The following is a 22179-nucleotide window of genomic DNA, read 5'->3' as shown; positions in this document are numbered from 1 at the left end:
TGTTTCGTCTCAGGAATTCCTCGTGTTTTTTTCCACCGTGAGAGGGTGATAAGACCACATATGGATGTTGTAAAGATAAACTTTTTTACATTGATCTAACTTAATTGTTTGCTTCAGTTAAGATAAATAATTCTTTTGAGTTCAGTCAACCTAAAAATAACACGTAGTTATCAGATAGTTATTTTACTTCAAGTCAAATTAATTTAATTAATTAGGTATAACTTTGGTGCTGCTGTTAGATCGACAATCAAAGGAATTGTGGGATACCATTCCCTTTGCCTGTCTGGGCAGATTTGTTTACTTCTTTCTGCACCATGAGTGAGAGGGAAGAAGAGGGTGTGAATTTATTTAGCACCACTAGAGCCATATGATATAGCAAAAACTGAAGACTCAGAGTCATGATAACTGTAAATGAGTTACATATTGCAAATCCACACTGTCATTCATTTTAATGATGAAAAATAAGAATATCTGCGACCTCAAACTTAAACATATGAGAGTTCAAGAAGTACAATAAATTAAGATGGAAAACCAATTCATTGAATTGGAATAAGATGACATTTAGTTAGATTAAAATGTAAATTTGAGTTGTAAAAACAATTATGGAGTTGGATAGACATAAGAAATTAGGTTGAATACACACACATATATATATATATATATATATATATATATATATATATATATATATATATATATATATATATATATATATATATATTAATTCATTCATTCATCTTCTTCTGTTTTGTCCCTTTTGGGGTCACGGGGCTGCCACTGGTGGGCGAAGGCAGGGGACATCCTGGACAGGTTGCCAGTCTGTCGCAGGGCCACATATGGGAAGAACGTGCAAACTCCACACGGAAAGATATACTATATATTGACATTCTGTTTCAAGTCCCCCAGCTGAATCCCATTGAACATCAGTGGAAGGCGCTGAAACATGCCATTTGGAGAAGACACCCATCAAACCTGAGACAACTGGAGCAGTTTGCTCATGAGGAGTGGGCCAGAATACCTGTGGACAGGTACAGAAGGCTCACTGACAAATACAGAAACCGTTTAATTGCAGTGATTGCCTCAAAAGGTTGTGTAACAAAATATTAAGTTATGGGTACCATCATTTTTGTCCAGCCCTATTTCATCAGTTTTTTAAAGTAATTCTTTTAACAAAAAACTCAAAAGTAGTGGCTGATTTTGATTATTTAATTTTCAATAAATTTTAAGTTATTGTTACTTTCAAACATTTGAAGTCATTTCAGTGAGCATTGTGGACTTTCTTTCTTTAACTGAGGGGTACCAACAATTTTCTCCACCACTGTAGATCAAACTGAGTTTGATCTACAGTGGTGGACAGTATTATTACAGTATTATTATTATTATTAATTAATATCTGAGCACTTCGGTTTCCCCACAGTAATTGTTGGTAATTAACTAGTGACTAATGAATTCCCCTCCCCGAATCGCCAAATTTTCGTGGTGGAGGGGTTTGCATGCTCGAATGACCCCAGGAGTGGTGTTGCTAGAAGCATTTGCCCTGTTGGGCTGTTTCATGGTAAACTGCTCCTGGGGGACGGGCCGGACTAAGGGCGATTCAAACAAAAAAACATTTCATTACAGGATACAATTATTCCTCCCAACAAGATTGACCTGGGCCTCAGCCTGGAACCAGAACTGGAGGAGGGACTAGTTTGTAATGGCTGTTACTTCCACCGTGTTTTCTTTTGGGGTCAGTCCAAATGAGCTCCATGGCTCCACCTCTGATTCTGTTTGTAACTTTGATGGACAGAACTGCTTTGGGAAGCAACACAGAGATTTGACTTCACCAGCCTTAGAATGGCATCTAGACAGTTATGAGCTGAGTGGTGTTCAGAGAGTGGGTCCTTTTCCCAGCAGAAACAAACTCAGACTTGGAGCTATGCAGCTTTCTGAAACGGTTCAATTTTCACCATTTCAGTCTGGACTCAGGGGAGGAAGTGGAGGGGGGCGGAGACAGTCCAGTTAGCTGAAACTTGGCTAGCCTAGGTTCCTGTCATGTTTGGTCAAAAAACATAAAGACACTGATAATGGTATGCCTGTTTTAGCAGGTTAGGGTTCGATTCCCTAGGATGCCCCGCAAAATATTTGGACTTTTACAAATGAAAAATGAGCATTGTAACAATAAAGCTGGATCAATGCTTATGTCCGCCTGAGGATCAGAGAAGAGTATGAGTGGAAGACGGCTTTCAACATTTGAAATGCTTGGTTCTGCAGTTCTGTCTAGCTGACGCCCCCACGGTCTGTTAAGTCATGGTGAACAACGTTCTTCATGGCTTTTTGTACACCTTTGTTTTTGAATACCTTGATCTTGATTTTCTCCAGAAATCAGTCCGACCACGTTCATCATGTCTGATTTGTTTTGCAACTCTTAAAGCAGAAAAATGTGAGCTCCACTCTCCTTTAACCCTTGTGCTATCTTAGATGACCCCACCCTTACATTGACGTGTTCTCCCACCATGACAAAGGTGGATAAAGATGGAAAGATTTCATGTAATCCATGGACACCAGTGAAGATCACAAATCATTGAAGAAAAAAGGTTCAGAGCACTGTCTAGTGGGTCTAGATGACCCAACTCCCAATGTCATAGGGCCAGTGGCGGTTCTACACTAACTTACTCCCTGGGCGAGTAACCCCACAAGCGCCCCGCCCCCTCCCGCACACATACAAAATTTGACAACATCCTGTTGTGTTCCCTATCTTCTATTTAGCTATTTTACACAAAAAATGCATGACTTTTCTAGACTCGTATTACAGGGGGGTCAAACTCAGTCACACAGGGGCCTAAGTTAAAACCATGCTTAAGGTTTTGGGCCGAAGAAGATAAACATTTACTGATCACACTAAAGCTAAACTTTTAAACCTTTTAAACAGAACTTTTTTAACATAAATATGAATAAAAACAGGAACACAAGTTAACTTAAACCCTAAATAACTTGTAATATTTTACCTAAAATTGTGCAACACCAACAGTAGAAATCCTCCAAAAAAACTCAATCCATAAAAAATGGTCTGCGCCCACCACCCCTGTTACGGTTTCTGATTCTTTGCCCTTGTGATTTATTTCCTTTTTGTTCTGGCATGTTTTGAGTTTAACTTCCTGTTTTATTTTGTAGGGTTTCCTGTTTCGTTTTTGTTGTGAGTTTTACTTTGGTTCCCCATCCTTCGTGATTGTGTTCACCTGTGTCTCGGTTGTCTGTATGTATTTAAGTCTTGTCATTCCCTTCCTCCTGGTCTGGTTTAGTGTTTCGAGTTTCTAGCCTGCCGTCTGCAGTGGTTTTGGTTTTGTGTCCTTAGTTTTGTTTATTAAAGCCCCCGTTCCCCTGCAACCTCCTGCCTCCTCTCGCTCTCTGCGCCTGGGTGCTTCCTCCCTTCTCCCCCCGTAACAACCCCTCCCCCTCCCCTTCCCTCTGACACACGCGGCTCCGTCTCTATGACGGGAGGCGCAGCTGCGGCCCAGAGTTGATTGTCAGATAGGAAAAGACTCCCAATCACCTGTTAGTGTGATTCAGCCAGCCACCGGCGAGTTGCGCCCCCCTCTCGAGCTTTTTGACTTATGTTCCAAAGACTACCGCAAAGAGGCATCTTGCAGCAGAGGGCGGTGGTCACGTGCGCGTCGGGTCTGCTGTGTCGGAGCAAGTAATTGTGGGAAATAATCCCCATTGCCTGCTTTTGTCGAAATTGGGTTGAGCACGGGTGTTTGTTCTGCCTAATTCCTTTTTATGTGCCTGTTTTACGTTGTTTCACTCTGAGTTATTTCATCTTTTTTTTTTTTTTTTTTTTTTTTTTTTTTTTTTTTTGCACCATAAGTGTGAAGAGGAAACAGGATGAAGACATTCTTAAGAGTCTGATGTGTCATATCAAAAGAGTTAAGTGTCGGCAGCTGAAGCAATTTCAAATTAAAAGCGCGAAGCTTCCTCTTTGAATATAGTAGCTTCTTTGAATATAGTAGCACATTATGTGTAACGCATCGGGCACGGCAAATGCCGCCCCCTATGAAGTGCCGCCCTGGGCGATCGCCCACATCAAAAACCGCCACTGCATAGGGCCTAGGATAGCACAAGGGTTACTCAGCTTTTTTGGATACATTTTGGTCTCTGAATCATTCAGTTCTCTCAAAAACAAGTTTTCTTCTGCACCAATTCGGACCCAAACTGACCCTGAAAAGCCATTTGATGTAGAAGTGGATGCATCAGACTCTGCTGTGGGTTCTGTGCTCTCATCATTTTCTGACTCTGATAACAGTCATGTGCTTTCTTCTCCAGCAAACTGACCTCATCTATAAAAACTACAACATAAGGGACAAAGAGCTACTAGCCATTAAACTGGTGCTTGAAGGAAGGAGGATTTAGGCGCGGAACATCCATTCACAATTTAGACTGATCATAAGAACCTCTCTTACCTGTAAGACGGGAAACGCCAAAACCCCCGGCAAGCCAGAGGGTCTTTGTTCCTCTACCACTTCCCTTTTCCTGTTCCTTCAGAACTGGAACCAAGAACCAGAAATCTGATGCTGTCTCTGGACAATATTCCTTGGACCATGACTTCCTTTGTACCAGAAGCCATCCAGCCTCTCTCCTGTGTCATTACTGCGACACTTCGGCCACAGAATCAGTGGTGAGAGAAGTTCAAAGTCCAAAACCACTGAACCCAAAGACCAACGCTGTCTTCCAGAAGCTACACGCTCCCAGATGTTGAAGTTATTTTTCATGTCATCCTGGATTTTTTTAAAGATGATTTATTTGTTGATATACAGGATGTTGACCAATTTTTCATGATCGTTATAAAAAATAAAGCAATTAATTAACTTTTAACTTGTTAAAAAGCTACTTTAATAAAGTTTTAATAAAAACCACAGTAGATATCTGCTCAGCTCTGATTGTGGAATTAAAGACATCTAAACAGACGGGATGTGGGCCATGTACTTGTTTCATCTTAAAAGAGGAAGTTCATCGCTTTCCACAGCTCCTTAAGCTCCGATCAAACCTGCGCATGCGCAAATATGATGTCACTTCCTCTGTGTGGCCAACATTGCAACAGCGCTTGAGGGGGAAAAAAATCTGCGCCGCTATGATAATAATAATAATAATAATAATACATTTTATTTAAAAGTGCCTTTCAAAACACTCAAGGATACTGTCCCAGTTCAAAAGTAAAACCAGAACATGTTAAAAACAATAAATAAATTGAAAGCATTAATAAATCAGATAACAGAAGATGAAGAATTCTGATCTGTAAATTTAAACAGGTTTTGAGTCTGGATTTAAAAATTGAAAAGGAGTCAACGTTATGGCACTGTGACGGTAGAGTCTCCAGAGGTTTATTGCTGTGATGTTTTGTTAGTCTGTGACAAAGTGAGCAAATTCATGTACAAATTTGTTTTAGACCTAAAAATGATATTCGTTATTACATCTTTTGAACAATCCGATCACTCTGATGCGTTTCACAAAAGCCCATTCAGGACGTCACACATCAGTAATAAACTTGTTGTTCAACAACGGTGCCATCTCTGAAAAAATGGACAAAAGAGCAAAGAAAACGGATTGGATTCGATTTGTTATTGCTGAAAAGCACACATTTTATTTTTCTTTCCAGTCTTTGCTTTTTTTCTTCAGCATGTTTATTTTGGTATCATTTTGACAAGACATATTTTGATGGAGAGCAAAATGTTACACGATATTTAAGGTATTTGTTCTGCATTCATATTTTGTTTTCATTCATATTAAGATTTTCAAAAAGTTTAGTTTTATACTTTATGTTCAGAGTGTTCAATAAATGCTTATCCTGTTCAGCAGAACCTATAGCATCTTGTGGATTTTGGCCCCCTGTCTGATTGAGTTTGACACCTCTCTCTGTAAAATGAGTAGGCTCTATAAAACTCTTGCATTTGTTAGTTGTTGTGTGAAATGGCCAAAATAAAAATAGGGAACACAAAACGATGTGGTCCATTGGGGTGGGGGTGGGGGTGGGGGCGAGTCCTGGAGAGTAAGTCAGTGTGGAACAGCCACTAGTGGAGGTTATTTTAGTCCAGTGAACTCGTTATGTTTTTTACATGTTCTTGTTGAATTTTCATCATCTTGGAGGACATATGTAAAGAAGATTAAGATTCAAACTGTGTTTCTGAGTATTTCTTTATTCACACTGTGGTGAGTCAGAAGCAAACAAAAAATGCCCTTTGAAAAAGCTTGTAACGTACAAACTACAATCAGCAGGTCACAAGCTTCCTGCTCCGCTCCATTCTGATGCCTCCACTGTCAGACAAATAGATCTATGTACGTCTTTGATTTCCTGGTCTGAGCTGGAATCTGGATCAGAACTGAACGGCTCGAATGCTCCGGTATTGCTCAACATTTTCTGTTGCACTGCTAAGTCTATGAATTGATGTGGTTTATATATATGACAATAAACAAACCATAAACAACATTAACATCAGTGGTTGAGCATAAAATTGCATAATTTCAACAAAAAGATTGCTTCATGTTGACAGTCCTTACAGTTTGTCTGTCGTCCTCTTGTGGTTACATACAGAACAACAAATAGCTTGCACTGAGGCTAAAGGATGGAAGCACTTTTAGAAAAGCATAATTAAGAAAAAAGTCAAAACCAGAAATTCTTTTCATTTTCAAAATGAAGCTGCAGTTTTTGACTCAAAATGAAAAATAAATCCTTCAAAATGCTTTTTCATTTTCTACTTTAAAACTGCTTTCATTTTAATTGTGAGTCAAAAACTGCAGCTTCATTCTGAAAAGGAAAAAGCATTTCTTGTATTGACTTTTATTTTTAATGATGCTACACAAATGCTTTTATACTGAAGGAGCAATTGGTAAGTAAAAATCTAAATATTTTTTTCCCAATATTTAAACTACAGTCCATTTTGTAGCCTACATTATCATCATGTTTGTTTGAACTGGGTTGAGCATATTAATGCCCTTATTGTGGCGGATCAACCTGAATTATTTTAATGAATTTAAAAATTGAATATGTTTTTTATGTCAAAGTGTTCAATTGACTGCATCTGAATACTGATGTTGAGTGTTGGGAACCTAAAGGTGGAGCGGATCTTTATACTGTATCATCTGAGTCACATTGAACAGGATTGTTTGCACTTTTTCACTGAATAAAAAAAAAAAAAAAACGACACAAACTTCAAGTTAAAAAGTGTTTCCTCCGCTGTCCTTAACCTGCGTCCTCAAGCCGCATTTCTGGAGCACGTGTGGCGTTAAATGACCCTGACCACTGCCGTCAGTGCTCTGCTGGGCCCCGCTCAAACCCCCTCAACGTGCCCTGCTACTGCTCTGGTAAACACTTTGCTTCACAAAAACTCTTTTGGGACCTGAAGTCTTTTTGGAGCACTTCTCATGAAGCCATACAGTGGAGCCACTGTAATGCAGACAAAGGTCAAGCAAAATGAATTTTGTTTAGTCTATCGCAGAGAGTCTGTAGGTAAAATGTTGATGATATATTGTAGTAGAAAAGGGTTAGAAACCATTAGACCTGCTGTTTACATACATGGACATCACATTTTGGGCTCCTTCTACCAGAGACTTAGTGAACTACTTAGTGGGAAGTGTTAGTATAAACAAAGTCATACAACCAGCACAACACAATTATTTTATGTTACACAAGTCTCAAATAAGGAAGGGCTAATGGCTGACGAAGTATGCATTATCACTTTCTAATGCACGCCATGGAAGCCTGACGGTTGCTTACCTCTACATGTAATGCGTTTTAAAATAAAATTTAACGATTCTTTTAAAAGTTAAAATTTCATACAGTTTATTTGGATTAGTTTAAAAGAAATATTCGTCTTTTTGTGTTTCACAACTTTATTTTAGAGACATGAAGCTCAGAAATAATTCACCTTTACTCCATTTTTTGTTTTAAAAAATAATTCATAATATTTGAATTTTTAAAAAAAATGGGCAGAACAAATTTTATATTTCATTCATTTTTATTATGCATATTAAGTATTGTTTTATAAAATTGCGTTTAATCTCATTTGCTCATCAGACATTTACTTTGAAAGGTGTGACCCGGAAGTTTTCTCGTTGATTTGCTTCCGTGTGTATGTCAATGTTGTGCAGCTCTGCTATGGTTGTCCTCAGGAAGATCCTCCATGTGAGTAAAAGCATCTCCAGCTTCAGGAGTTTCGAGGCTCCGTTTAGCCGCCTCCGTGGTCCGGAGAGCAGAGACGCTCTCACCCGGAGTCAGAGCTCCGCGGCCGGCCGCGCTCCAGCGCCACACTCCGGGGACAAACCGCGGCTCAGAGCGATCGACCTGGCTCACGAAGTCCGACAGGAGAAGGCAGAGACGGGGCGGCCGGGGCCCGCGGCGTCCGCTCGTCCTGGGCGGGTGGCGGAGCTGAAACGGTTCAGTCAGCAGCTCCAGAACGTCCATCCCAACGTCCTGGCCAAGCAGCTCCGCAGAAGCGTCCTGTACGCGGATGAGGACGTGGTGGTCATCAGCAAACCCCACGGGGTTCCTGTCAGAGGTCAGTGTGCAAGAAAACACTAGTCCGACTGCTGCCCACTAACGCTGCACGAGAGACTGTATCACGTGAAACTTCATTTGTAGCACTTTTCCTGCTGCAAAGCATCGCAAAGTGCTTTCCTTAACCCGTGTGCTAGCCTATGGGGTCAAAATGACCCCACTCTTACATTGACGTGTTATCCCTACCATGATTAAGGTGGAGAGGATTTCATGTAATCCATAGTGTAGATCACAAATCATTGAAAAAAATAAAGGCTCAGCGCACTGTCTAGTAGGGTCCAGATGACCCCACTCCCAACGTTAACGTGCCTCCAACTACACTCCTACTACAACCTAGCACAAGGGTTAAGTAGACTGATGTGAACGTCTGCTCTCAGCTGTAACTTCAGCTCCAGTGGAACAAACAGAACTGCTGGAAAATCCATTTTACTCAACGACAAAGTCCGTCTGTTTAGATGTTGTCTGACAGAATGACGGGAATTTTCTCTGCTCTCTCAGAGGACGCAGGAGCCAATTCCATCTCCTCTGTCCTTCCTGTTCTCTCCAAAATGATGAGCGGGATGAAAGTCAGGTCCGAATCTCAGCTTCTCCCCTGCCTGGGCCTGGAGAAAGACTCAACAGGAGCCCTCCTGCTGGCCAGGAACGAGGACGTGGTGGAGCACATCCTCTCCCTGAGAAGAAACAACCAAGTCCAGAGGAAATATTGGTGAGATCAGGTGTGGTCATTGCGGACCGACAAGCTGGAGACAAAGAGTCCCGTTCATGTCACTCAACCCCCGCGTTGTGCAGGGTTGTTGCAGTCGGTGTTCCTGTTCCGTCTGAAGGACTGGTGGACATCCCCATCATTGAAAGAGAGGTTGCAGGCTCTCAGCCTCACTTCAAGGTGAACCTCTTCTTGGTTTTTCTAAAGTCTTTCCATTTGTCAAGCGATTGTAGGAATTAGGTTTTTTAGACTTTATTTTTATAATTTACTATGTTTCTTATTTTTTTTCACTCCAAGAAAAGTGTGTTTGTACATGTGTGAGGATTCTTTGTAAAGCCTAAAGGACATGTCGTTGTTGTCAGATGGATCTGAGTCCGCTCTTTCGGATGAGCGATGCAGGAGACGGCTTGATCCGGGTCCGAGGCCAGCGCCAAGCCCATCCTGCTGTCACCAAGTACCGGGTCCTGGAGAGCGGCGGCGGCTGCAGCCTGGTGGAGCTCCAACCTTTTACCGGTACCACCGTCTGCTTTTTTAAAGTGCTCCGGTGGGGAATTCCACCCTTTTTACTGTTTGGATTCTTCCGTGCACAGAAGTGAAGCATCAGATGAGGGTCCACATGGCTATTGCTCTGGACTGCCCTATTCTCGGTGACCACAAGTACTCTCATCGGAACAAACTGGCACCACAGGTAAACATGCCCAAGCATTACTTCCAGACAAAATGTTACAAGAAGCCATTTTAGCGGGAGAAAGATGTGGCGTTTCATGGCTGCCGTTCATCGAACTAGTCCAAAGAAAACTGAGCGAGTGTGTTCAGGAACCGAGGGAGGAACCTTACAACCGCTAATGCTAACCGGGCGACCCCGCATTTTACAACTGCACGGGTGCAATCCTAACTGAGCGCGCTCCTGCACGCTCGCTGGGTTTGCTAGCAGTGTTCAGGGGGCGTGTTTGTCACGTTGGGGTGGTAACCTTTCTGGTTGTTCTTATTGGCCGAAATTGGCAAGTCAAATCCGCCGAGGCAGCAGGGCGGGACTTTTGTTTTTTTAAGAGGTTTTAAAAGAAAGAAAACGGTGGATGTAACGTGGATAAAAACGTTAACGAACGCTCAAGAACAAGGTGAGAAAGTGCAGCGGGTTGTTTTGTGCTGGACGTTTTTCTCATGTGAAAATCACTTTATCAGGTACATATACATGTAGACTATAGTTAGCCTGAGACAGCTACTACGCAACTCAAAGTACAGGAAGCGTGTATTAGCATGTGGCTAACAAATGCTAACGATGGAGCGGCATCTCACCCATGAAGCATGAAATGAATCTTCATTTTATGCTTCATTTTCTTTTGTGTTGCTAGTTAAATGAAGACCTGATTGTTAATCCTCACTGCTTGGAGTTGTTAAATCTTCTGAAGTATTTCTGCGATGAAAAACCCCGCTGCCCTTTCTTACCTTGGTCTTGTTAACGTGTTAATCTATGTCACATCGTCACACCGTTTGGTTTCTATAATGCCTCTAAAAAATGAAAGCCCCGCCCAGCTGGATGTGACCTGCTAATTTCAGCCAATCACATCAACCAGAAAGGTTACCGCCCCCAAGTGACAAACACAAACACGCCCCCTGACGAGCAAGCGAGCGCACGCCGTCAGAGCTTTACGATCACTCAGTTCCTGAATCCACTCACTGTCATAGCCATTAAACGCCGTAGAAAGAGCAAAGGCGGTTCTTATTAGCATGTGAAACTTCTTTAACCCTTGTGCTATCTTAGATGACCCCACCCTTACATTGACGTGTTCTCCCTACCATGACAAAGGTGGATAAAGGTGGAAAGATTTCATGTAATCCATGGACACCAGTGAAGATCACAAATCATTGAAGAAAAAAGGTTCAGAGCACTGTCTAGTGGGTCTAGATGACCCAACTCTCAACGTTAAAGTGCCTAGGATAGCACAAGGGTTACAGACCCACTGTAATGAACATGTTTTTCCAACATGCTCTTGTGGCTGTTTTCTGATGATGCACATATGTCTACATACACACACATAGGATTAAAACTGCATTTTTAAATCATACCGTTGTGAATCAGGAGCAGACGAAACAATATCTGTGATGTAGAAAACATGCTAGGCAGGCCACAAGCACCCTGCCAACTCAAGTTAATGAATTACTGCCGCTCTGCAGAAGCTAGGTCCTAGAAAACAACCCAGGCTTTCTGATTTGGGCTAAAAGTGGCATGACTAAAAGATCATTGCGAACCCTTTAAAAATGGATCAGGAGATGATGGGAGTGACACTAAGTTTCTGCCGTAGAAACATCCTTTTGACTTCCTGGTTTTCAGTAAAATGTTAAGTTGGGAGAGACACAACTTACACAAAATCCCTTTTGGAATATCCCGGAGCATGTTTACTGTCAATATGCTAAACGAATTAAAGACCTACATGTCCTTGTTGTTTTGGTACCAACCTTTCAAAACTGCTTTGATCCACAGAAACTGCCAGAACACATGTTGAAAAAGCTGGGGCTGGAACAAAGCCAGATCCGCTACCTTCCCCTTCATCTCCACGCCAGACAGCTGATCCTACCTGCAAGAAGCGGCCAAGCAGACATCCGGGTTTCCTGTCCTCTGCCCAAGTACTTCCTGCAAACACTGAATCGACTGCGCTTGAACTTCAGAGAAGACAAAGGAGACAAATCACCTTCTGAAATCCAGGAAACACCCGTCCAGAAGCGATAGCCGGGGCTTGTGAAGCGTGCTTCTGCCACACGCAGGAAGTGGGCGATTTGACCATTTAAATGAAATGGGCCGTTACCTGCAAGGCTGGGTTATAGCAGTCTTGTTGTTTAAGATGAACCAGCACAGGAGGAGCTGTAGAGCTGGACAAAATGCTTGGATAATAAACTGTCTCTGTGTTCCTGAGTCCTCCTCACCGCTCTCGCTCAGTGATGAAGCTCTATTGGAAACTACGACACAATGAAGAAAGGAACTGGCTTTTTTATTTTCAAATATAGCTTTTGTGAATCAGTGAGGGTCACCTCTTCCATTCGCTGTTCTGAATTATCGTTTGGAAAATAATAAAAAAGAAAAAAAAACAGGCACAAGTTTGGACATAAATACATGGTTTAAACTGCAGTGAGATCAACTGAAAGGTGGTCCCTTTAATGATCTGTTGAGCTTTAATGCATGAAGGTGAGACTAGAGAACAGTTGGATAAACGTTGAGTCACGTGGCTAAGACTTCTGCAGGGACACCTCTTTCTCACGAGCATTAACCGTGACCCGTCAGTGAGACTTAAAAAAGGTTGTCTTCCAGAGGAAGCGTCCTCTTCTGTAGCTGCAAAAGCTACGAGACGAGAAAGATCTCCGAAAAACCCGGCCAGTGTGGTTATGAGCAAAAATCCAAAATGATTGTTCCGAATGTTGTCCCGCTCTGAGGGGATTTCAGAGTCGGGACGGGCACTGCATAGTCAGTCCACTCAGCCCCCCCCCTCCACTTTAGCTCACACTGTTTTGACTGGCAGAGATGATCTCCTGGATCTCTCGGACCACGATGATTCGGGCCAGCATGTGCTCCACCTGCTGGCTGGCGAGGGGCTGAGACGAGTACCACATGGGGCTGTTTGGTGCCACCACAGGCTCTGGAGTCATGTAGTAGGCGTCGTTGCGGCCTTTGACACTCTGAGGACTGAAAAACAAAAGCAAAGCCCGACTGAAGTGCAAGTTCAAAATCCCGTCAGACTTTTTGTCTTCAGCAGCTGCTCACCATTTGAAGAGGTAAAAGTCATAAAGTTTTATGGGACAGCGAAGCGGATTCTCAGCGTCCTCCACCTGCTCTTCGTACATCTCGTCGGCTCCTGAAAGAGAGGTCAGGTGAGGTCATGAAGGCGCTCACACCCGGACCTCAGGAGGACCCAGGACCTCACCCTTCTGTCCGGCGCCGTGTTGGCCTTGAACTTTGAGAAGGCGGATGCTGGTTGCTTTGTCCTTGGCGTTCGCGGGGTTCTTCCTCGTGTGTCTCAACACTTTCGAGAAGGAAACTCTCATGTGCTGCTCTGGAGTCATCAGGTGGAAATACCTGCAAAACACCAGTGGGTCCTTAGCCTGTGACGCTCGGGGTCCCACAGGAAAAACTCCTGCTGCTGCTGCTCACTTACTTAGTGTTGAAATACATTAGAGTTGTGAGCAATGTGGACGGTGAATGTGCACCGAGCTGTTTGCACTCCCACAGCATCTCCTCTGTCACATGAGTTGGAATGATGTAACCTAGGACGCAGATAAAGAACAAGTCTGGGATTTTTGCTACGAAAGCAATTCCCCCAAAGTAAAAGCAGAATGTGCCGCACCTAAAGGATGAACACTGGGCTTCCAGTCATGCAGGATTTTGTGTAAACTCTCACAAAATCGTGTGTAATATGGATCGGAGAAAATGTCATCCACGCGTCCATTATCAGACAGATACTAAAAAAAGTAGAACAAAAGAAAGCAAGACGTTAACTGTGTTCCAATGGTCGGCTCCCTAAGAGCAAGAGACTAACCTTCTGTATACACAGGAACACGTAGTACAGAACATCAGGTGCAAAGTGTTCCTCCTCGGACCCTCGTGCCTCCTGCGTCATCAGGGAAAGGCCCAGGTTCAGCTCGGCTACGGCGCTGGATATCAGGTCCTCCTGGAAACGCAGAGGCTGACGACCTGGAAGGGACACGGACACGCTTTCACATGAAGCTCCAAGAGGAGACGTTTGAGCAGTGCTCCCTCGCTCATCATGGGGGTGCAATCCGTAAATAACCCCCCACAGGAGAAATCCACCAAGTAGGATTAGGAATATTTAAGGCTGGAGAACTCCTCACTACCCACGTTCTACACTTTTCTCAGACAGACGGGAACATTTTCACACTTTTCTCTTTTGTTTAAAGTCCAAAGTTCATAGAAAAATAAGTTCAGTATTACAGAATTAAAATAAACATCTGCTCATAGTTGAAGGTTTATGTAATTCTTAGACAGCCAATCAAGAAAACGGAGCACTGAACAGAATGAAAGGTTTACTGACGTCCTATTGGGGCAAAGCTGGTATTTTCCTGCTTGTTCAGTTCGGCGTTTTTTCGACTGGCCCAGAGGCGCCACACCTCCAGGCCCTCCTCCGGCTTCAGAGAGACTGGAACCAGGATCTCTGTCGGGGGTTCAGCATCACCCTCCGCCTCCCCTTGGCTCTGTTTGAAATCAAGAGGAAAATGTGAAAGTCTGCAGAAACGCACACAGCCATGCACCGCTTCTGGATTCCTCACTGCTCATTTGGCTTCAGACTGTCAGGACAAAAAAAAACTGAAGTGCGGGTTTAAAAAGAATATTGATATTTTTCAACTATTTTAAAAGAACAAGAGCAGCTGTATTGTCTGATGTTATATTTGCTGTATTGACCAACACAAAGACTAATCTTAGAAGTGAAGCTACAGGAAACGCTCTAACCTGCAGGTGAAGTTGTTGCTCTTGCCCTCCCCCTAGGCTCTGTTGGTGGTTGGGGTCCCATATCTGCACCGACTGTGTGGTGTTGTACGTCCCTCCGACGGTTTGCACTGCCACTGGGATGTGAATGTTCCCGTTCATGAACTGTGCAGGGAACAGCGTCTGGACTATTTCCTCCTGTGTTGCTGTGGAGGCTGACTGAACGTCTCCAGAACTGGACACAGAGCTGTTGGACATTTTGTCTTTGCTGTTGGTGGTGGTGACCTGCACTGTGCTATACGTCTCTTGTGGTATAGCGATGTGGGTGACACCTTGCTGCTGCGGGGTGGAGTACACTGGGATGGTCCACGTCTCCCCTGTGGGAGCTGTGATTGTTCCTGTAGTGCTGTACAGTTGAGTACTGTCAACGGTGAGCAGGTCTGGCCGCAGGGACACATAACTTTGCTGCTGTCCTTGAGGGATGGCCAGAACCGTGGCCACCTGCTGGCCCTGGGGAACAGCGTAGGACACCGCTAACGGTACATCTACCTTACGCTTCTTTGCCGGTTGGAGGACGGCTGCAACTGTGCCGGGCCTTCTTTCGGCCTCCCTGGGGGACTCCTGTTGGGAAGGAGACACGGCCTCTATGGTTTGGATCTGGATCTGTTGACCACCTTGGAGCTGGATCTGCTGGCCAGCCTGGAGTTGAATGTGCTGACCCCCTGGCAGCTGAATGTGCTGCGCTCCTTGTAGCTGAATCTGTTCGCCACTCGACAACTGGATCTGCTGGCCTCCAGCAACAGCTGCAACCAACTGAGCCTGGATCTGTGAAAGGAAGGAAGCTTAGTCCCAAAGTACCAACGTCAAACCTGTGAGGAAACCATGCATCATACCTGCTGCTGCTGCTCCTCAGTGAGCTCTCCTTGTTGGACAAACTGGGCTGTTGAAATCCCCACCAAGTCTTGCTGAGAGGGGGAAGTCACCTGAAGGACTTGACCGACGGTTTGACCCTGCTGCTCCTGGATCTGAACCTGACAGACAGGAAGCAAGACAGATATATCATCCCTAGTAATTTTGCCATCAATTCATAATAAGAATAGAGGCACAACGTGCAGGTTGTGTGTCATCTCAAGACCACAAGCTTCCCTTTAAACTTTTTACAAACAGGTATGTTTTCAACTGTAATGAGAAAAAAAACGCTGCTTAGAAGAGAAATGTTTTAGCTAGAATAAAGAAATTACATGTTTTACTTTGTCAATAATTACAGCATTTCTCACAAGCTAATCTTGTAGTTCTTTCTTTCACACTTAACACGCATCCGTTGATTTCAAACGAAAAAGCTTCAGGTTCATAAGTTAAAGAGGCCATCAATGGAACGGTGCAGGTTCTGTTGCAAACCCCACAAATAGAATCTACTTAATGCCCCATGCACAATAGAATTAGGAGAAGAGAATTACCAGTATATATTAACCAAATTGTTAAAGAGACATTTAATAAAAATATAAGAAAACCTGTGAAAAAAAACAGAATCCAGTTCTTCTTTCATTTAGTCTACTGCACCCTAGTTTTCTCCCTTTGAAATGTAATTTTATTTCCTAGATCCTTATACTTCCATCACTTCCTTAACCCTTCTGCTGTCCTAGGCACTTTACCATTGGGAGTTGGGTCATCTAGACCAGTGTTTTTCAACCAGTGTGCCGCGGCACACTAGTGTGCCGTGGGAGATGGTCAAGTGTGCCGTGAGAAATTGCCCTCATTAACTGATCTAAAAACATTTACTATCTCCAGGAAATCAGCTCTTTGTTCATCCAAACAGGCCCTGATAAAACACTGAGAAGTTAAGAATATGAAATATCATAAAATTATTTTTTCTTTGTTTATATGATTCTATTAAAGATATTTTGATAAGAATAACGGGATAGCGCGATTTAGCTGCAGCTATAAGAGTGTAAGGAAAAGTCCCGCCCCTTTAACTGTCTCCACCAATCATTCTTGAAGGCTTAATCACATGTCATCAGTCTGACCAATCAGAAGTGGTTAAAGTATTCACTTCCTTGTTTCGATTTAGCGCAAAAAAGTCTCTGTTCTAACAAAAATACCAGCTAAAGCTCGTCTTTAGCGGTGTAGCTTTCCAGAGAATCTGGTATCAGACTGGAACAAGTGAACAAAACCATGAAGCTCAAAGACGCTGGTCTTTCTGCGGTCGGCGCATTACGGGCACTACATCTCCCATGATGCAGTAAAGTGACTGTCTTAGCGCACAATGAGTCTCTCCTCTTAACGTCTTAAAACAACGAACACACATCAAACAGTTTTTGGATCTTTTGACTTAATTTTTAATACATCTTTTAGAAAAAACAGCTGCAGCTTCCAGGGTTTTCTGCAACAATTATCACAAAAATGCATGTGAGGTTGCGGAGGGGCTGTAGATCAATACAGACTGAGCTGTGCCGTGGCTCAAAAAAGGTTGAAAAACACTGATCTAGACCCACTAGACAGTGCTCTGAACCTTTTTTCTTCAATGATTTGTGATCTTCACTGGTGTCCATGGATTACATGAAATCTTTCCACCTTTATCCACCTTTGTCATAGTAGGGAGAACACGTCAATGTAAGGGTGGGGTCATAATAAATACAAAGTATGTTTATGAACTCACCTGCACCTGGAGCTGTTGCTCAGTCCCGTGATGGGCTGACATTTGAGGTGAAATCTCTGCTGACGTCACCTGCACCTGTAAACAAATACATACCGGTACATGTCAGGAATACAGCTACAGAACACCCCCGGAAGTCGCACTCCCATAATCCAAGGGTCTATTGTAAAAGCATCCCAGTGGTCTTTTAAGTGGACTAATATGAGAGTGCTATTTTCTATTTTATTATTCTGTTTGTGTTTTCAAACTTGTCCTAAATGTTACCCTAACATTGTGCTTCTTGTGTCCTTTTTCTCAACACTTGACTGTAAGAACACTTCTGAGGTCATGTAACATGTCTCAATGACAATAAAGCCTACTCTATTTTATTAATTTAGATAATGACATTTTTAGGCAAAATCAAAAAACGTGTCATTTTCTAGAATCTAGGACATCGTTTCTGACAAGCGCCAGTAGTTCATTAGAAATTTGCCTCGGAGTTATGGGCAGGACTGTTGTCGCCGAGGAAGCCCGCCCCCACTTCCCGTCATCCCACTTGCTCTCCCCAACGCTGAGAACTTTCAGTTTAGATGCTCTTCCACTAGCTTACAGCCCCTCACAACTCCAAGCTAACATTACTGGTGCAACAGAAATGGCCAGCAATATTGGAGCCATCTGCCCGTACAGTTTAGACCCAGATTCCAGCTGAGACGAGGCAAAGGAAGATGTACACGCAACAACGGTTTTTCCTATGGGCAATGTGGCAGTCGCCCAGGGTGCAATCTTCTGGGGGGCTCAGGAGCGCCCAAAAACACAGAACAAAAACCTTCCTCCTCTCCCTGCAGTTTTTCTAGACTCCAAGTTCTCATCATTGTCAACTTGCTGCTGTAATGACAGTGCTTTGCGTTGTCTGTGTGGAACACGCTGGAGGAGCGCACGGGGGCGTTGGGGGCAAAACCAACTCGCAGCTGCAGAGGCTGTGAACAGGTGGAGGACAAACAGGTAGAGAGGCAGGGAGGGGCTTAGACTCACTGCTTATGATTCCAGACCCTGCAACAAACTAACAGCTGCTGCCTGATAAAACAGAGTTTTCTTTCATGAAATTCATTTACTTTATTGAGAAGGAGTCTGCATCAAAGTGAATCTGTTTCCATCATCTCCCTCTTTTTAACTCTGGTGTTTGGCAGACAGAAAAGTCTATTGTGGGAAATGGACAAAAGATCAAAGGAAACATCAGTTTAGAGAGAAGAGGAAGGATGAGGAATGCAGGCGGGGTCCAAAATTAACAGCCGCTAGGGGCCAAATACGACCACATGTACTGATGGAGAGAAGACTTGGAGCAACATTAGGCTAATGATGGTTTGCACTTAATAAGACTGGTCTTCTTAACTATGTTACTGGTGGATTTCATCTAAACTTCTGCTGTTCTCATAAACAGTCAATGCTTCAGATGCAATCAACACAATCCTTTGTCTCGATCAGTTTCATGTGACACTTAAGCTCAAAAACAGAAGAATGTGTCCTTCAGTTTCCATTGATGCTCATTCATGAAGCAAACAGAAATATATTTATTCATAATTGGTGTCAGGGTCGTGTTCAAGAAAAAAAAAGAACAGAAAAATGTGGGAATTTTACCAGAAGCAGCCATCAAAAGAAAACAAGCTGATGCGTGTTAAGTGTGAACTAACTACAAACTAGATGTGAATCATGAATTCTACTATACAAGTATGTTTTACGTATATTTAACAATAAAGTAATATAGATGATATTTTGTTCTTGTGTTTTAACGGATGCTTTATGATGTTTCACCCAGGGCACCACACTAGCCAGGACCGCCTCTGTGTTCATGGATCCATTTGTCTGCAAGTGAATGCATCAGAATGGAGTGGAGCAGGAAGCTTGTAGCCCACTCACCGTAATAAAGGAATACGCAAATGTAAAATGTCCTTTTCATATATATATATATATATATATATTCAAAGAATTCTTTATTTTCATGACTATGAAAATTGTAGAGTCACACTGAAGGCATCAAAAATATGAATTAACACATGTGGAATTATATATTGTCACATTGTAGGTTCTTCATAGTAGCCACCTTTTGCTTTGATTACTGCTTTGTACACTCTTGGCATTCTCTTGATGAGCTTCTAGAGGTAGTCACCTGAAATGTTTTTCACTTCACAGCTGTCAGGTTTAATAAGTGGGATTTCTTGCCTTATAAATGGTGTTGAGACCATCAGTTCTGTTGTGCTGAATTCCACATGTGTTAATTCATAGTTTTGATGCCTTCAGTGTGAATCTACAATTTTCATAGTCATGAAAATAAAGAAAACTCTTTGAATGAGGTGTGTTCAAGCTTTTGGTCTGCACTGTATATGAAACAATAAAGGAAATTTCTATCGTCTTGTTCTTGACAGGAAAATTGCATTGCCTCTTATGTGCTTTGACTAATCTTCCTAAGTTGTTATTGTTCTAAACTTCACATAAAATGTGCATTTTCTGGCTCAAAATCATAATTTCTACACACATCTACACGTCTCTGTCAACCACACACTAGGTTTGTTTCATTTGAATCCCCAAAGCCTTGCATTGTTGTTTTCTCAGATGGGCTGAATATGAAGACACCTTCTGAGCAACAGAACAACATAGTAAGAGAAAGAGGAGTTTAAAGGTTCTTACTGGGCATGCCAGCTCCAGAAGAGATCCAGCCACCTCTGTGCTGTCAGTGTACACACAGTTGGCGACCTGCTGCTGGTACACCATGGTGGTTGTGGTGGCAGCCCCATCCTGTTGGCTGAACTCCTGCAGCACCTCTGGGCCCTTGGCGAGAGACTCCAGGAACTCCTTCATTCGGTGCTGAGGCACAGTGCGGGCCTTCTGCCGCACATACTCGTCAAAGGACACCACCCCACCCTCCTGCTCATTCATTCTTGATGGACCTGAGAAGTGATATTAAACAATACTCTTTAATGCAGACCAGCGTGTCATGTTGGTTCAGTGTAATGGATGCACAGACAACCTTCATGAGGGACTGTATATCATTGAACGTGGGTTTGACCATCTGAACACGTCAAACTATTCTCAGTTATCTCAGGATAACGTGATGAGAACTTGGAGCCCAACAATAGCTATACGAATGTAATGGATTTTTCTCAAATAATATAGTCATGTGATATACATTCAGATATGTCTTCAACAAATCCAGGGCTTCCCGTTTTTTTTAAACAATCTAGGAATTAGAGACACAAACGAACAATAAGATGACCTAATGTAGATTCCATCAGTTGTATTTCTGTTTGAAAATGGGTTATAGCATGCTAGCTTCACAGCGTTAGCAAGAGGCTGTTTGGTTACGGTCAGAATATGAGATTTGTGTTTATCGTTAAAGGGGTTCAAATAGTTATATTAGGTATAATTAACATGGTAGCTAGTCGGCATAGTTTACTGTAACGCAACATCAAAGCAGAAGTTCATTCATTGCACTAACTCGAGCCTAAAACTGCTAGTTGGGCTACTGTTAGCCAACTAGCTAGCTAGCTAGCTCGATAGCCGTGGATCCTGTCATGCTACCTTAAATAAAACGAAATCTTTTCCTTTCCGCCAAGGCACGGCGTTTAAAACCAAAAAGCCGATAAACGCATTACTGGTACCGCCAGCATGCTATTCTTTTGACCACATTGCCGTTTTGATATAAGCAAACCATGCCGTGACTACATCGCTATGAAATTTAACAACAGCAGCAAACAGTTTATGACGTCTGCACATTTTAAGCCTAGGTCTGAGGTCCTTTCTACGAACTCACGTCCTCACTGCTGGGGAGCCACGGGGTTTATTAATTCTCTGACATCTTTAAAAAAAAAAAGAAAAAAAGTTACCCTGACACTTACACTGGACCGCGATTCTTGCGACAGCCGTCTATCCAGATAACGGAAGTGCAGGCCCTAAAAACAACGCGACTTCTCGGCAGACTGCTCTGTCAGCTCCCAGCGGCCTGACGAACTGCGCTGCTCAACGGCAGTTTCCATCCCGAGACAAACGGCAGGAAAACCCCAAAAGTTTAAAAATAAAACCAAATTCACACCTTTAAACAAATGCTATTGACTGATTTCCAGTGCAAGGGACACATTTAGTCAATTGGATTCGGACACAAGATAATTTACATGTAATTAACTTTTTGCCCAAACTATCTCAACTTATAGTACAAATGTACTGTACAGCTGTAGTTTTTTATTGTTTTGTATAAGTCTAGCCTATTGTTTTTAATAAAAATACTTTATTTTCCAACTTTACAAAAGCGTCGTGTTTTCCCTGTAACAGGAATCTGACTTTCATTTCTACAATCCTATTTGTTGACATAGCCCGCAACACTGCTGATTGCGTAAATAGTAGGGGAACGCTTTGCGTGAAGTTTTAGGAAAGCCCGCTAAACACTGGACTACATGTGCCTTTAATAAAGTCTAACTTCCCCAGTCTGCCTTAAAGAGCCAGGCATGTGCCGGTGAGGGCGTCCCCTTGCTCTTTCCACAACAAACTGCCCCGCGCTGCTCTTAAGGTAGACCGGGTTAGATACCTTTTGCTAATAGGATGTGTTCATAGTCAACCGGCAGTGAAAGAGTTAATTTCCACTTTTTATTAAAACCTCCTGTGATATTGCAAGTACTATGGTGGAGCTGGTGTTGTCAATTATAAAACATGCATGACTGCATAATGTAGGTGTTTTCATGCATTCAGGAGAAAAAAGGTGAATTAAAGTGGTATTTTTTCCTGTATTGCATCACACACAAAAATTAACACCATCTGCAGCTCTTTGCAATTTTAACCCGAAGGTTGCTACAAAAGCTTGTTTATATTTACTCAGTCCATTAAATCAGCATGTTAGTTGC

At 42.8% G+C, this 22179-nt stretch overlaps 2 protein-coding genes across 4 annotated transcripts; one reads left to right on the top strand and one right to left on the bottom strand.

Moving 5' to 3' along the window:
- The first annotated feature begins 8058 nt into the window (after positions 1-8058).
- On the top strand, positions 8059-12323 carry rpusd4 (RNA pseudouridine synthase D4). The gene is made up of 6 exons (XM_004068529.5): positions 8059-8528; positions 9026-9233; positions 9317-9410; positions 9593-9743; positions 9821-9918; positions 11713-12323. The coding sequence occupies exons 1-6, from the start codon at positions 8105-8107 to the stop codon at positions 11956-11958; spliced, it is 1221 nt and encodes a 406-aa protein (XP_004068577.2). The 5' UTR covers positions 8059-8104; the 3' UTR covers positions 11959-12323.
- Positions 12197-21647, bottom strand: qrich1 (glutamine-rich 1). Of its 3 annotated transcripts, none has more exons than XM_011474729.4 (12): positions 21184-21647; positions 19976-20235; positions 17318-17392; positions 15555-15692; positions 14686-15486; positions 14270-14429; positions 13757-13911; positions 13565-13679; positions 13376-13484; positions 13145-13296; positions 12985-13075; positions 12197-12906 (listed from the first exon to the last, which is right to left on the bottom strand). In XM_011474729.4, exons 2-12 carry the CDS (start codon positions 20222-20224, stop codon positions 12717-12719), a joined length of 2235 nt encoding a protein of 744 aa, XP_011473031.1. In that variant the 5' UTR covers positions 20225-20235; positions 21184-21647; the 3' UTR covers positions 12197-12716. The 3 variants fall into 3 exon arrangements, with proteins under 3 accessions (XP_011473031.1, XP_011473032.1, XP_020558744.1); XM_011474730.4 differs by having other exon boundaries at positions 21099-21217; XM_020703085.3 differs by lacking the exon at positions 21184-21647 and adding an exon at positions 20867-21104.
- Positions 21648-22179: the final 532 nt, after the last annotated feature.

The sequence above is a fragment of the Oryzias latipes genome, chromosome 5 (genome assembly GCF_053564925.1).
Source record: "Oryzias latipes strain Hd-rR chromosome 5, Olatipes_Hd-rR_3.1".
NCBI lineage: Eukaryota > Metazoa > Chordata > Actinopteri > Beloniformes > Adrianichthyidae > Oryzias > Oryzias latipes.
This window is presented reverse-complemented; position numbering and strand designations above follow the sequence as displayed.

What these genes read in the sequence shown, in the direction of transcription:
- qrich1 (XM_011474729.4), bottom strand. Translation starts at nt 20,224, where the DNA reads ATGAATGAGCAGGAGGGTGGGGTGGTGTCCTTTGACGAGTATGTGCGG. An exon ending in TTCTGGAGCTGGCATGCCCA is followed by an intron (nt 17,393 to 19,975) that starts GTAAGAACCTTT and finishes ATTTGTTTACAG; the next exon opens with GTGCAGGTGACGTCAGCAGA. An exon ending in CTAATGTATTTCAACACTAA is followed by an intron (nt 13,297 to 13,375) that starts GTAAGTGAGCAG and finishes GGTGTTTTGCAG; the next exon opens with GTATTTCCACCTGATGACTC.
- rpusd4 (XM_004068529.5), top strand. Translation starts at nt 8,105, where the DNA reads ATGTCAATGTTGTGCAGCTCTGCTATGGTTGTCCTCAGGAAGATCCTC. An exon ending in GCTCTCAGCCTCACTTCAAG is followed by an intron (nt 9,411 to 9,592) that starts GTGAACCTCTTC and finishes CGTTGTTGTCAG; the next exon opens with ATGGATCTGAGTCCGCTCTT. An exon ending in GGAGCTCCAACCTTTTACCG is followed by an intron (nt 9,744 to 9,820) that starts GTACCACCGTCT and finishes TTCCGTGCACAG; the next exon opens with AAGTGAAGCATCAGATGAGG.